This window comes from Corythoichthys intestinalis, chromosome 2 (genome assembly GCF_030265065.1).
Source record: "Corythoichthys intestinalis isolate RoL2023-P3 chromosome 2, ASM3026506v1, whole genome shotgun sequence".
Classification (NCBI taxonomy): domain Eukaryota; kingdom Metazoa; phylum Chordata; class Actinopteri; order Syngnathiformes; family Syngnathidae; genus Corythoichthys; species Corythoichthys intestinalis.
The window spans coordinates 30,131,652-30,146,792 of NC_080396.1; the positions used below are offsets into that span (position 1 = coordinate 30,131,652).

At 40.2% G+C, this 15,141-nt stretch overlaps 1 protein-coding gene across 3 annotated transcripts in view; it reads left to right on the forward strand.

Moving 5' to 3' along the window:
- The window catches only part of huwe1 (HECT, UBA and WWE domain containing E3 ubiquitin protein ligase 1), a 63,817-nt gene extending 50,176 nt beyond the window's left edge, over positions 1-13,641 (forward strand). For all 3 annotated transcript variants that reach the window (XM_057825443.1, XM_057825459.1, XM_057825450.1), the window contains 17 exons: positions 678-1,383; positions 1,462-1,550; positions 1,647-1,803; positions 1,886-2,018; positions 2,157-2,359; positions 2,436-2,668; positions 3,251-3,350; positions 8,249-8,398; positions 8,486-8,731; positions 9,645-9,762; positions 9,842-9,982; positions 10,055-10,342; positions 10,437-10,542; positions 10,657-10,774; positions 12,530-12,711; positions 12,817-13,007; positions 13,097-13,641. In XM_057825443.1, coding sequence (XP_057681426.1) covers positions 678-1,383; positions 1,462-1,550; positions 1,647-1,803; positions 1,886-2,018; positions 2,157-2,359; positions 2,436-2,668; positions 3,251-3,350; positions 8,249-8,398; positions 8,486-8,731; positions 9,645-9,762; positions 9,842-9,982; positions 10,055-10,342; positions 10,437-10,542; positions 10,657-10,774; positions 12,530-12,711; positions 12,817-13,007; positions 13,097-13,199 — 3,264 coding nt within the window. In that variant the 3' untranslated portion in view covers positions 13,200-13,641. The remainder of the gene's footprint in view (positions 1-677; positions 1,384-1,461; positions 1,551-1,646; positions 1,804-1,885; positions 2,019-2,156; positions 2,360-2,435; positions 2,669-3,250; positions 3,351-8,248; positions 8,399-8,485; positions 8,732-9,644; positions 9,763-9,841; positions 9,983-10,054; positions 10,343-10,436; positions 10,543-10,656; positions 10,775-12,529; positions 12,712-12,816; positions 13,008-13,096) is intronic.
- Positions 13,642-15,141: the final 1,500 nt, after the last annotated feature.

Sequence of the window (15,141 nt, forward strand, 5' to 3'; positions counted from 1 at the left end):
TGGGGCCCCTTCCGATACTTGTATCATTGCAGCATTAATAGACCTTCCTTGTGTAACCTGCAGAATATTGTGAATTTGTTTACATTAGTCCCAGCGACCTCAAGAGACTTCATCAGGTCATCAAGAGATACAGAGGGCTTTGCCCTCGCTTACATGAGCAGTTTCCTGTTGGCTTTTGCAGTGTTTTTGGAAGTACATGGTGTTGAGTGGAGCAACTTACTTTTTGAGGTTTTCGAGCAGCTCCTAGGGCTAAATGACTGCTGTCCGCTAACAAGCACTTGTTGACGGTGGACAGGTCATTATTGGGCACAATTTATCGGGAGTTATAAAGCTACTGTAAGCTAGTCATAAATGACTAAATTCAGTCATGTGACACTGTGATGCAATATTTTATGGTTTGTGATTCATTTTTGACTGAAAATATCAACTTTGGTGCAATGGTGTGAATACTTTTACAACAATGAAATTGACTTATGTATTCTATAGTAAAGACGGTGTCGAAACCGTGAAGGCTGTTTTTTTATGCGTTAACCTTTCATGCAAAGAGGTGAAACATTTTTTCCTTGCTGTGCCAACAAATTAAGTGTTGCTCATGAGTATGAATACTTTTTCAACACACTGCCATTGTAGATTTGTCAATCATTGCAAGCTTGAGATAATTTTTCTCTACACCACAGGTTTTCCCCAGCCACTTCACTCAGCAGCGTTGTAAAGATCTGTCCGTGTCATCCTCTGACTTGGAGGCTCGTCTATGTTCAAGTTCCTCAGGCGTAGCTGCTTTGGGTGGAGGACCAAGGTCAAGTTCACAGGGTCAGAACAACCCAAACTCCTCCAATGCTTCCAGTGCACAGAATGCTTTTGGCTCCTCGGCCATCACTCCCCAGTCTCTGGGAATCTCAACTGATTTTTGGGACCTGCTTGTGAAGCTGGACAACATGAATGTCAGTCGCAAAGGAAAAGCCTCAATGAAGACCGTGCCTTTAGGGGGCAACGCAGAGTCCGAGGGACTCCAGTTAAGCCTGGAGACCTCCCCTCTTGGTCAGTTGATGAACATGCTGTCCCATCCCGTGATCAGGCGTAGCTCCTTGCTCACTGAAAAGCTGCTACGTCTGCTCTCTCTCATATCCATCGCCCTGCCTGACAATAAGGCCACAGAGGCACCTGCTGGCCACGCTACTCCGCAGGCGGCCGACCCCATTATCAGATCAGGATCAATAGCCCCAGTCAGTACACAGGTTGCGGCAGCATCAAGCATCCAGCCCACTGTCGTGGGCACCGTCACCTCGGGGGCATCTGGGAATCAGAGCACTTCCTCAGGGACAAGTCTATTAATGTTTGCAACGTCCACACCATTATCGACATCCACTGGAACAGTCTTCACAGGTAGAAAAATATCAAAGATACTGTAAGTTATAAAGCCCTTAAAGGAGATTATAATCATTTTTAATTCTGCCAAAACAGCCAAAAAGAGCACTTCGAACAGCACAGAGAATGACAATAAGATTGCTTCCGCTGGACTTACGGAGAAACAACTTCAGCTTTCGGTGGAGGTATGAGAAAATGCTCTGGGGTGAAAATTAGATGTACAATAAATCAATAGCTGTGTTTTCTCTCCCGTATTTACACGATACATCCATCTTTTCAAGGTGTTGACTTCTCATTCGTGTTCAGAGGAGGGTCTAGAAGACGCAGCTAACATTTTACTTCAGTTATCCAGAGGAGATGGTTCCACCAGAGACACTGTGCTCAGACTGCTGCTCAGTGGTGCAAGACACCTTGGTTATACCCTTTGCAAACAAATTGGTAAGTGCGATTTAGATTCAAAGTCCTATTTTTAGCAAACACATGCAAGTTGCTTACGCTTTTCTATTTGTTTCCTTCTCAGGTACACTACTGGCGGAACTTCGAGAGTATAACTTAGAGCAGCAGAGGCGAGCACACGCAGAATCTCATTCACCCGATGCACCTCCTGATGATACCTCCATCTCTGCCAGACTGAAGGGCAAAATGACCAGCAGGTAGGCCAGTGACAGTGTTGGCAATGACTGTTTTGTTTTTTTAAACGTAAAAGCACTGAGTTCTGTTCATGTGACATTAAAAGTCAATTGTTTTATCTACCATCTTTTCCTTAAATGTGTTTGTTGTTCGGGGCACAGGTTCGATGGAGCTGAAAGTGTGGTGATTGTGGCTGCACAGAAGCGGACGCTTGGCGGACGAGAACTACAACTCCCCTGCATGAGTTCATTGACCTCTAAGACATCGACGCAGAAATTTTTCCTGCGAGTGCTGCAGGTTATTATCCAGCTGCGTGAGGACACGCGACGTGCCAACAAGAAAGCCAAACAGACTGGGCGAATAGGTGAGAGAATTATATTCTTGTAAGTACTACAGTGAGAGATTCAGTATGGAGTGATAAACACCCTCTCAATGGCCAGGCTCCTCAAGCCTGGGTTCCGCCAGCAGCATTCAGGCCGCCGTCCGTCAACTGGAGGCGGAGGCCGATGCTATCATTCAGATGGTGAGAGAGGGTCAGCGGGCACGAAGGCTCACGCAGACGCCACCGCCCACTGCCGCCTCTGCCGCCGCCGCCACCGCCGGATCGTCAGTCCCGGCGTCTCATGCCCCCGCTGGTGCTGCTCCCCCTGCTGGCACAGCTGCTGCCGCCACGGTTAGCATGGGCCGCGTTGACAGCAAATACATTCGGCATACTGGGGACGTATTTGAACAGCGTATCTTATAAATTAGTTAGTTGTGAAGTTATCGATTTTATTGATAACCATTGACATGCTTTTTGCCATGGCTTTGGCTTTCCCGTGCTTTTGCCTTTTTCAAAATTAGAAGCTAACCAAATAAATAAGGTGCTCAGTTGTGTGCTTTGAGAGAGAAAAAAAATATATATATTTGATCTTATTTAAATATTTTCATGTCTTTTTAAAACGTGTTTTGTGACATGGCTATGTCGGCGATCCACATGTCATGGCAATCTTGGCATAATTGAGAGAACTGGAATGTGCCTGCTCGAATTTTTTCAACCCCCTGACCATCATCCAAAGTGGTGGCTGGCTGGCGTTGCTTCATGCTTTACCCATATCCGCTAAAGCATTTTTTCATTGGATCAAAAATGTCCTGTTGCATGGCAATTTATATCACTCGAGGTAAATTACTCATATGTAAATCGCTCATATGTATTGCTAATTGTTTTCTGTTTCCTATCTTTTTATCCGTGCCCTCCCTGGTTGGGTCTCTACAGTCTGACATGCAGTCTGTGTCAGAGGCTCAGGCAGCTCAGAGAGATGACTCGCCAATGGATGTGGACCAGCCGTCTATGGAGCTGGACTCGTCAACTCTTGGTGAGACATTTAAACCCATAAGACGCCTAACTCCTCAGAGGTCACTTGTGTGTGGGTTTTTTTTTTTTTTTTTTTTTTTTTTTTTTTTTTTTTTTTTTTTTTGTTAATTATGATGTAAAAATGATTTTCTTAATGAATTGACAAAACGCTTAGTATGCCTAGATGCCTACCTGTTATTTTTTCTACTTATTAAAACTAATATTTATATTAGGGCTGTCAAAATTATCGCGTTAACGGGCGTTAATTAATTTTTTAAAATTAATCACGATAAAATATTTGACGCAATTAACGCAGATGCCCCGCTCAGACAGATTTTTATGGAGTTTTGCCGCCCTCTGCTGGCGCTTGGGTGCGACTGATTTTATAGGCTTCAGCACCCATGAGCATTGTGTAAGTAATTATTGACATCAACAATGGCGGGCTACTAGTTATTTTTTGATTGAAAATTTTACAAATTTTATTAAAACGAAAACATAAAGAGGGGTTTTAATATAAAATTTCTGTAACTTGTACTAACATTTATCTTTTAAGAACTACAAGTCTTTCTATCCATGGATCGCTTTAACAGAGTGTTAATGCCATCTTGTTGATTTTTTTGTTTAAATAAACAAATACAGTCCTTATGTACCGTATGTTGAATGTATATATACGTCTCGTGTCTTATCTTTCCATTCCAACAATAATTTACAGAAAAATATGGCATATTTTATAGATGGTTTGAATTGCGATTAATTGCGATTAATTTTTAAGCTGTAATTAACTCGATTAAAAATTTTAATAGTTTGACAGCCCTAATTTATATTCTATCATATATACTATCAAGCAGCTTGGATTGGTCAACACATGTTGGTAGGGCTGATTAAAAAAAAATAATATATATATATATATATATATATATATATATTATATATGGCCAATAATGTCATATGTTCAATTGACAATTCAAGGTCGAGTGCAAAATTAATCAAGTCATATTTGCAAACAGGACAGAATTACATCATAGCATTAAAACATAAGGTCTGACTAATAATGCAAGGACACTCAAGTATTGGACTACTGTTATTGACGATTTGGATGTTTAATTCGATTAATCTTCCAGCTCTGCACGTTGGTAGCAATTATGTTCCACATAATTCGAACGCTGCACAATTTAACCCTTGAACACCTAAGCCTATTTTGGCCAAATTTGCATGCCTCTGATGTTGCCTTTATATTTCAAAGAAAAAATTGTTCAAGTTGGGTCCCTTTTTTCAGGACACCTTGCACTTCATGTCCAAACTGTTGTTTTCTTCACTGACCAATTATAATGCACATTTTTGACCCAAAAAGACACAAAAAAAATCCCAAAATCTTTTTTTTTAATTTGTAATGTTGATGTCCCACTGACAACCAAACGTGTTCGACCAACCGTTTTGAAGGTTGATAATACTTATTCAACTTGTTAGGATAAACATTCAATAGAAAAAAATAGGATTGAATAGTTTAATGTTTGACAATTCAACACAAACAGCACGTATGGTCATAGGCGTTTTTGGCCTTTATGCATACCATGGTCAAAACAGGTTATATACAGTGCAAAATAGTGAGAAAAAATGTATATGTGTGTGTGTGTGTGTGTATATATATATATATATATATATATATATATATATATATATATATATATATATATGGGCTGTCAAAATTATCGCGTTAACGGGCGTTAATTAATTTTTTTAATTAATCACGTTAAAATATTTGACGCAATTAACGCACTAGGCCCGCTCAGACAGATTTAAATGTCAGTACAGTGAAAGGCCAACTTGTTAATTGTGTTTTATGGAGTTTTTCCGCCCTCTGCTGGCGCTTGGGTGTGACTTGCATATGTTATGTGGCGTAATGTCGCCCTCTGCCGGCGATTCATTGCAGCTCATTATTTGGGTTTCGGCGCTTCTCTGACGTTATTATATGTCGACGCGAACTCACACTAATAGACAGTGCTATTCAGACCAGCTAACGTCCGCATCCAGTATTCAGTGGCAGTTCTCATAGCCCCATCACACTGTTTGTGTCTAATACATGCATCACTTGTGAGTTATATTCCTCCTTTGTTTATATTCATGAGGATTAGATAGTTATTGATGATGTGTATTTGAATTTGTTCACATATATGGTGAAATGCAGTTACATTGTTAGATGCTTGTGAGCTAATTGGCTAGTGCTACTGCTCAAATGGACATATGTTATTATGTTATTTTGTGATTTATGCAAGTTATTGACACATTGCCTTGTTATTTTCAGTTTTACAAAAATACAAGAAACGTGCTCCTGTCAAAAAGAGATGACTTCAGTAAAGCCCATGCAACTTTGCCACACCGTCTGATTTCTTTTTGGAACTTATGTTCGCTATCTGTCAATTTGTGTACTCACACACATTGAGGACAGAATAGGCCTACTAGTTTATTTTTTGATTGAAAATTTTACAAATTTTATTAAAACGAAAACATTAAGACGTGTTTTAATATAACATTTCTATAACTTGTACTAATATTCATCTTTTAAGAACTACAAGTCTTTCTATACATGGATCACTTTAACAGAATCTTAATAATGTTAATGCCATCTTGTTGATTTATTGTTATAATAAACAAATATAGTCCTTATGTACCGTATGTTGAATGTATATATCCATCTTGTCTTATCTTTCCAATCCAACAATAATTTACAGAAAAATATGGCATATTTTATAGATGGTTTGAATTGCGATTAATTGCGATTAATTACGATTAATTAATTTTTAAGCTGTAATTAACTCGATTAAAAATTTTAATCGTTTGACAGCCCTAATATATATATATATATATATATATCAGGGGTCGCGTTAACCAAATATTTTCCGTCGTTGACCGGTTTTTTAAAACGGTGACGGAAAAAACTGAAGTCCATCTGTCATTTTGACAGCTTGCAATTCACAATCCAGACCATGGGGTGGCGAGTGAGCATATTAATTAGCTATTGTCTCTCTTGATGCATGACGTCGTTGGCCTTACTTGGAAAAATGTCAAGGCAACTGAGTGTTTGCCTGGCACTGCCAGACTGTTCTCCCTGTATTTTTCAAACACTGAGAGAAAAGTCTGGGACACAGCCTCTCGAGTAGGTACAAAATCAATCGACAAACCAGATTTGTTTATTTGCGTGACGTGTTCTTCACGAGCAACGTCACTCTTGCGCGCCGAAAGTCGTCTCTACAACAACACTGATGGCGAACGGGAGAGCCGAGAATATGTTCCAATCCGCGATAAATTCAGTTTTAAATGAGCTAAAACACATCGACACGAGTCATTGACAACAGTCTGTCTCGCGCTAGCCATGTTGAATAAACTCCATTCTCCTCGTATGTTTACTTCCGCGCGCAAGTCCCTCGTCCTGCTCTCGTCGCTTTGCTAACGGCACGTCTGCCCGTCGCTGATTGGTGCACTCCGCTGTCTGTTTGTCTCTTGTTAAGCTTGTTCGACAGAATATTAATTAAAAATGAATGAAAACTAAATACTATTGAATATGTCATTATTATCATTTTAAAAATGTAAGTGACGGGTAAAAATAGATTATGACTGGATTTTTATGACACTGTCAGTCAAAATGACAGACAACAAAAAAGTCTAGTGCAGCCTCTGATATGTATATATATATATCATCTAACACAAAAAGGGTTTGGAGGAAATCTCTTTGTTAAGTTAGGTATTGTACCCATCACTTTATTAAAGGTATATATGTACTGTACATGCAATCAAGCTTCTCGAACACACATCTATATAAAAATTTGAAAATATTCATAGTGAAGAAAAAAATATAACATTGAAAAAAAGTATTTTCAAAAATATTGACAAGTAGTTCAGTTCAATTTTTTTCAGGCATGGGACCCAAGTTTTTTTTTTTTTTTTTTTTTTGCGCATTCAATAAAGTTTGCTTTTGAACTGGTCACTGAGCTGCGTCACACACGTCACACAGCCTACTGTTCCGCCGTTTGCGCGCTGCTGTCAATTCTACTCGCCGACTCATCCGGGGAAAACTACGACATACAGCTCATCCTCTTCCTTGAGTTAATGAAATAATGCATTAGCTTGCGCTAAATGTAGTTTTCGATTCATTCTGCACGTTGCAAAGTCGTTCGCGCAATCCAACTGGCCGTTGCTTGCTTTGCATGCCTCCCTTTCCTTAGTTGGCGCCTCGCTCGGCAATTTATTAAAAGTGTTCACATTAGGTTCGTCCTTGACATCACAACGGCTCTTGGGATATGTAGTCTTTTGTGCTGGTTTCGCTTTTGAAAAAGGACAAGAAATGATGGTAATATGGAGATAGACACATGGTCCATGCAGCGTTTTAATGCATATTAATGAGTGCAATAAAACTATAAAACTCAAATGACATTATCTCCCGTTTTACTTGGTCGATTGACTTCAAATAAAAACTGGTGTGGACATCAACTTCCGTACTTTCAAATGAGAGGAACCGGCGGCCCGTGGGTGACGTAATTACAGTGTGACAAGGCTTCAAGGATGATATGCGTAAACGTGTCGCGTCCGACACGTTCCGTGTTAAAGGGTTAAACTAGAAGTGCCTTTCCTGAACTTTGACCTCATTACTCCAAAATGTAATCCTTTTCCATTTCATCTGACAAACACATCCTGCCCTGTATTCATTCTTGATTAATGTTGAACACAGAAACGTACGAAAACAAATACTAAAACTTTTGCCACTGTAGGTTTCACCTACTGGTGGGGGTAAAACTATCTATGAAGGAACTCATTGCCCCAATGAGCCAACATATTTAAATCTATTATTTAGTGTGAGCTGTTTTTTTCCTGAGCTTATAGCATACAGAAAAAGCAGTGGTAAAATTGTTGGATATCTTCCATCAGATGAAGAAGGAAATGGGCAGTCCGAGAGTGAGGAAAAACTCCCAGACCTCCCTCTGCTCAGCGAACAGCTCCTGCTGGATGAGCTGTGGGACATGCTTGGCGAATGCTTGAAAGAGTTGGAAGAATCCCATGACCAGCATGCTGTGTTGGGTCAGTGCAATCTTCATATTTGCAGGGTCTCAAATGTCACTTCTCCAAATGACACGAAATTGACTTTAATTGTATCACCTCAATCAGTTCTCCAGCCTGCTGTGGAAGCATTCTTCCTCGTGCACGCAACCGAGCGAGAGAGCAAACCCCCGGTTCGGGACACTCGGGAGAGTCAGCTTTCTCACATCAAAGATGAGCCTCCGCCGCTGTCTCCAGCACCGCTGACACCTGCGACACCGTCATCCCTAGACCCTTTCTTCTCCCGGGAACCCTCCTCCATGCACATCTCTTCAAATCTGCCACCCGACACCCAGAAGTTCCTCAGATTTGCCGGTGAGCTAGACTTCTCATTGGCCTTTAGCTAAGCTTAAAAAAAAAACAAAAAACAAGGGAACACTCACCTAACACATTGTAGATCAAAATACATAAAATATTTTTATTTGATACGTTCTTCTTTCCATAGTTGAATGTGCTGACAACAAAGTCACACAAAAATTAACGATGAAAATAAAATGTATCAACCCATGGAGGTCCAGATTTTGAGTTATACTCAAAATTAAAAGTGGGGGAAAAACACGACTGGCTGGTCCAACTTTGATGTAATGTCCTTTAAACAATCCCTCAGGAGAACATCCGCCACCTCATCAGGAGCATGCCCATACGTTGTAGGGAGGTCATATAGGCACACACACTACTGAGCTTCACTTTGACTTGTTTCATTTCACTTCAGTTTCAGTTCAGTTGATTCACACATCGTATCATGGTACACACAAGAACATGGTCATATATACAAGCAGTTCATCTGACAAGATGCATGAAAGGGACACCCCGAATAAGCTATTCAAAGCTTTTAGTAGGGGTCCAGTCAAAGAGCACACACAATTAACTATGGAAAATTTAAAATTTCTGATTACATCAGATTTGACATGGGATACCTTAGTAATGTTATTCAAAGACAGCTGTTTTTTCCTGTGATTTTAGAGTATAACTCCAAATGCAGACCTCCATGGGTTGAAACATTTGACATTCATTGATGGTTTTTGTGATATTGTTGTCAGCACATTCAACTATGGAAAGTACAAAGTATTTAATAAAAATATTTCATTCATATCGACAATGTGTTACTTTAGTGTTCCCTTTATTTATTTTTTGCAGTGTATATTGGTTTGCTATTAACCAAAGACATATTTATCGGTGCCACACATTGTGTTAGTGTGTAACGAGTTCTAATTTTCCTTGTTTGTAGAAACTCACCGCACAGTACTCAATCAGATCCTTCGTCAGTCCACCACTCATTTGGCTGACGGACCCTTTGCAGTTTTGGTTGACTACATACGCATCCTGGACTTTGATGTGAAGAGGAAGTAAGAGAGATTTCCTAACTTTTGGACCCATGCTCAGTTCCTGACTTTCTGTGGGGCTGACCTGTCATTTATCTTTCAGGTATTTCCGCCAGGAGCTGGAACGCCTCGATGAAGGCCTTCGAAAAGAGGACATGGCCGTGCATGTGAGAAGAGATCATGTGTTTGAAGACTCCTACAGAGAACTACACCGCAAAAGTCCCGAGGACATGAAGAACAGGCTGTACGCTTCTGTTTTTGCGTCACCGCCGTTCAGAAGCAATTGGATAGAACACCCCTGACTTTTGTGTTGTAGGTACATTGTCTTTGAAGGAGAGGAGGGCCAGGATGCCGGCGGCCTGCTGAGAGAGTGGTACATGATCATCTCCCGCGAGATGTTCAACCCCATGTACGCCCTTTTCCGCACGTCGCCCGGAGATAGGGTCACCTACACCATCAATCCCTCGTCCCACTGCAACCCCAACCACCTGAGCTACTTCAAATTCGTGGGCCGAGTGGTGGCCAAGGCTGTCTACGATAACCGGTTATTGGAGTGCTACTTCACTCGCAGCTTTTACAAGCACATCCTGGGCAAGAGTGTCAGGTGACGGACGGGGAGCTTTTTCTGACCAAGTCGTAATGGCTAACTAAGCATTTCCTGTGTAACATTTTTTTCCCCCCTGTTCTTCTTTTCCCAGGTACACTGACATGGAGAGTGAGGACTACCCCTTCTTCCAGGGTTTGGTGTACCTGTTGGAGAATGATGTCTCCACCTTGGGCTATGAGCTCACATTCAGCACAGAGGTTTGTGTCTGGCTTCTGTTTGTACAATGAGCTTCTAGCTTGATCACGAGTGCTGCCTAGGAGACATGTTTGTGAGTTTGAGGCAACTGGAGTTTAACATCTTTGTATGTATAGGTCCAAGAGTTTGGTGTATGTGAAGTAAGGGACCTCAAGCCAAATGGTGCAAACATTCTGGTCACGGAAGAAAACAAAAAAGAATATGTGCACCTAGTTTGCCAGATGAAGATGACAGGTAAGGTTGTGGTTGTAAATGTTTTGAAATGACTCTTAAAAGCAGTGTATTGAAAATGAGTACAGTTCTAAGGCTTTAAAAGTAGGGTTGAGCATTGAGCATCGATGGGACCTGGTTCTAACACTCCGGTTCTCCTGGAACCGTTAGAATTTTAAAATTTCGATTCCATGTTTCGATGCCCTGATCGCCGATTGGGGGGGGAAAAATGCTGCCGAAAGTCACAAGAAGCGCGTGTTTGTGCATTGCAACTTGATTACAACCATGAACACGGTGTGGCGGTGCTCAAAAGTTAACTTAACAAAAAAAAAAAGACGTCAGCTCAGTGCAACATTTGTGACACAACTATATCATGAAAATGTGGCTGCACGACCAATTATGCACGACCGGCTTCATGCAGGGTACCCGCGGGTTATTAAAAGTATTAAAAAAGCATTGAATTTAGTTATCCATTATTAAAGGTATTAAAAGTATTAAATTAGCTGTCATAAGTCTGTCGTAAGTTTTTTTCGGCACAACACCACCATCACCCTCAAATACACAACACGGTTGCTTTATTTTTTTAATATGATTCAATATCTAAATAATGGGTGCGAGAAAAGTATTAATTTTCAGTTGAAATGGCATTAAAAAAGGTCTTAAAAGTCTTGAAATTAGATTTATCAATCCTGGGGGGACCCTGTCATGGAATATAGCCTAAGTGCCAAGTGCAAAGCTAGCAGAGTGCTACATAGTTGACACGCTGTGCCGTCGGAACCAGGTAAGTAAAACAATACATTACGTCGGTCTTCTGCTGTTCCCGGATTAAGCAGTAGATGATTGATAGAAAATAGTACGAGAATAAGTCGTATTGTTATGTCGGGCTGTAGTCGATATCGTGTATATAGAACTAGATGCAAAATGACATTCGGCGGCGTTAGTACATATAAAGAGAAATAGATGCAAAATGACTCGCTGGCAGGAGTAAATAGCTCTAAAATCAACATTATGAAAAGGATTTTTGTTTTGGAATCTGTTGTGTTGCTTATTTAGAAAGAAGCAGCCATACGAAGTATTATTTTTTTTAATAAACTCGTAGCAGCGAAAACATTACATCACAAAAAATCCTAGCCAGACACTCATCTCTTCTCATTATACGTACACACTTCTACAGCGCCACTCACTGGCCTAACTTGTATTGTCACAACATAAACATTGCATGTGTCTAAACACAACAATCGGTTTTACAAATAAGAAAACCTTATTATTTTGCCTCATCTAAATCAAATTATGATCAATATAAGAATTTATACTAATGCTTCGTTGTAGCTCCCAGCTAAGGTGTATGTATGGCAAAAGAAGATGAATGTTTTCTCCGTGAGCTTTTGAAAAAAAAATTCTATTGAAAAAGAAACTTCATCACATTCGAGTTCAAAGACTGATATTGGTATACAGGTTAAAAATAACCCTGTTAGAAGTTCATAAATTTCATATTAATAATAAGTAATAGTAATTTTAAATTCATATAATTAAGAAAAAAAATCGAAGTTAAAACATTAACATCAACTAATATATTTTAAACTATAGATTTTTTGACCCTGCCCTTTTTTTTTTTTTTTTTTTTTGACCATGCCTCTTAAAAGAATCAAAATCGAGAATTGTTCGGAACCGGAATCGAAACATAGAATCGTTGAATTTCAAACGATGCCCAACCCTAGTTAAAAGTGACTGAACGTGCCACTGTTGGGAGTTCAACAGGCTTGAATGATTTTCGTTCAGGTGCGATCCGCAAGCAGTTGGCGGCTTTCCTCGAGGGCTTCTATGAGATCATCCCCAAGAGGCTGATCTCCATCTTCACTGAGCAGGAGTTAGAGCTGCTCATCTCTGGCTTGCCCACGATTGACATTGATGACCTCAAGGCCAACACGGAATACCACAAATACCAGTCTAGCTCCATCCAGGTACCTGAAAAACATGCCAGCTTCCCATGCCTACATCTCAATAATAGTAGAAATGCCTCAAATTCTCAAAATACCTCACCTGCCATTTTTATGTTCTAATTCAAGATCCAGTGGTTCTGGAGGGCCTTGCGCTCCTTTGACCAAGCGGACCGAGCAAAGTTCTTACAGTTTGTCACCGGTACATCCAAAGTGCCGCTCCAGGGTTTCGCTGCGCTGGAGGGAATGAACGGCATTCAGAAGTTCCAAATCCACCGTGACGATCGCTCCACAGACCGCTTGCCCTCTGCTCACACTTGGTAAACTAACTTGTTGCGTATGACAGTAATGACGTGTGAGTTTTTTTTTTAAATAATGGTGAACTTAAATGTGTGTGTGTCCTTTGTAGTTTCAACCAGCTGGACCTCCCTGCCTATGAGAGCTATGAGAAGTTGAGACATATGCTGCTGCTGGCCATCCAGGAGTGCTCTGAGGGATTTGGCCTGGCTTAATCGTCGAGACTTTCAGACACACACACACACACATGCATCCACAAATACCTGAATCACATTTGACTACTCATCATTGTTAGTTTTGGACGCACACACCCCGCATAGATATGACTGGATTACCTTTTGAATGGCCAAGATCGACTGTGTTCCAGTTCATACAGAACATAGTTATTATAGTTATTAAATACAACATGGAGAGTCTCAAGTGATATATACACACACACAAACATGCTTGTTTTGTCCTTCCCCACCAAGTTAAATGGAAGGGGCAGATGCAATTGCTAAAACACGGACTAATATAAGAGACGTTTTCTTCATCTAGTTTGATTTTCTCTGTACAAAAGGTTTGGGAGTTTATTGTTTCAACTTTTTTTGTTCCTCTGGTTATGTAAAAAGAAAAAATATGTGTGAACAGGATGGTTATAAAACCTTTGGGGAAACATGTTGGTTTCGTGTTGCAAATTTTTGACCTCACCAGCCTTGATTTTTGTTTTTTTGTTTTGTGGGGCTCTACTTGAGAAAATCACAAAAATGCACTTTTTAGAAACATTTTGTGGCATTTTTAAGAAGGATGGTAAACTTGAAGCGAAACCTGAAGGAGATTAAAAAAAAAAACATGAACCGTAAGTTCTAGAGTATTTTTGACTATTCAGTTACTGACTCAGCCTTGAGCTATTGAATCTGATTGGATCAGCTACATGAATAAATGCATAAAAGTGCGTCAATGGTCTTTTTGACAGTGTTTCAGCAACCTGATAAGTTCCAAAAGTCCTTCGAAGATGCTCATTATTTAGATACATCAAGGCAGACTGTTGTAATTAACGGTTTCTAACACACTTGCTCAGCTTGAATACATGTTCTTGTCTCCTTAGGCTGCTTTTATGCCTGTACTGTGGTGCCTTGAGATCAATTTCTTACATGACGCATAACTCAATAATTTAGCTGAAATCACCTTTCTGCAATGATATAGTAAGCCGGCATCTAGTGGTTAGAGGCGCAAACGCACTCGTATCTGAAATCTTTGCTCTTAGACTTAAAATCATAAGGTATCATGTACAGTGGGAAATGCTTTGGCAGAATTCCTAATTTTCCACTCCACACAATTAGTAGTAAATACATTTTTAAAAGGCTGCTGTTTACGTTTAAAAGTGGGCTCAGCCAGCTTATCTTTGTCCCATTTGTGAATAGGACAAGTGAACAATCAGTAGAGCAAAAAAAAAATCTCAGGTTTCTCCAGACAATTTGATGGATTTGATCTGTGCTCCAACACCTACTGACAACTGGGATGTTGTGTAGCTGTGTGTAAATGTGCAATGTACTGCAATTGAACTCCATGAGTACTTGTATGTACGTGTAATTTCTTTTCTTTGATCATGAATTTTATACATGTACAGTATGTACTTCATTTTGGAATGACCCTACAATAACAGTGATGCTGATCCCTTAATAGGACAAATGACTTTCGGCCTAATTGGTGTGTTTCAACCGATGTGCCATGAGAGATTGTCAGGTACCCCGCGAGAAATTATCCAATACCTTTTTTTCTTTTTTTTTTCTTTTTTTTTTTTCCAACGTCAGTTGCAGAAGGTAGGTTGGTAGGCGAGCAGATGAGCGAAGATTTCTCAGCCACCTTTCTGTCCACCACACTGTGGACCCCAGTACGTCTACTGTACATTATTTGATTACTCGTCAAGTGTCGATATACATGAAATTGTCCTTTCCATATTATCCATATGTGATGACCGTCAATCCTCCCCCTGTGTTTTATTCCAACACATTGTCGAGGACAGCAAGGTGACTGATCGCTAGAATTCAGAGCAGTTCTTGAACGCGACACCAGCAGCTATCAAACAGCTCCATGGTGCCAAGCAAGCTTAGTCATTTCTCGCCTTTGTGAAAACAGAAAAATGCAATTACCAAAGGCCATTCATTGTCAGTAACG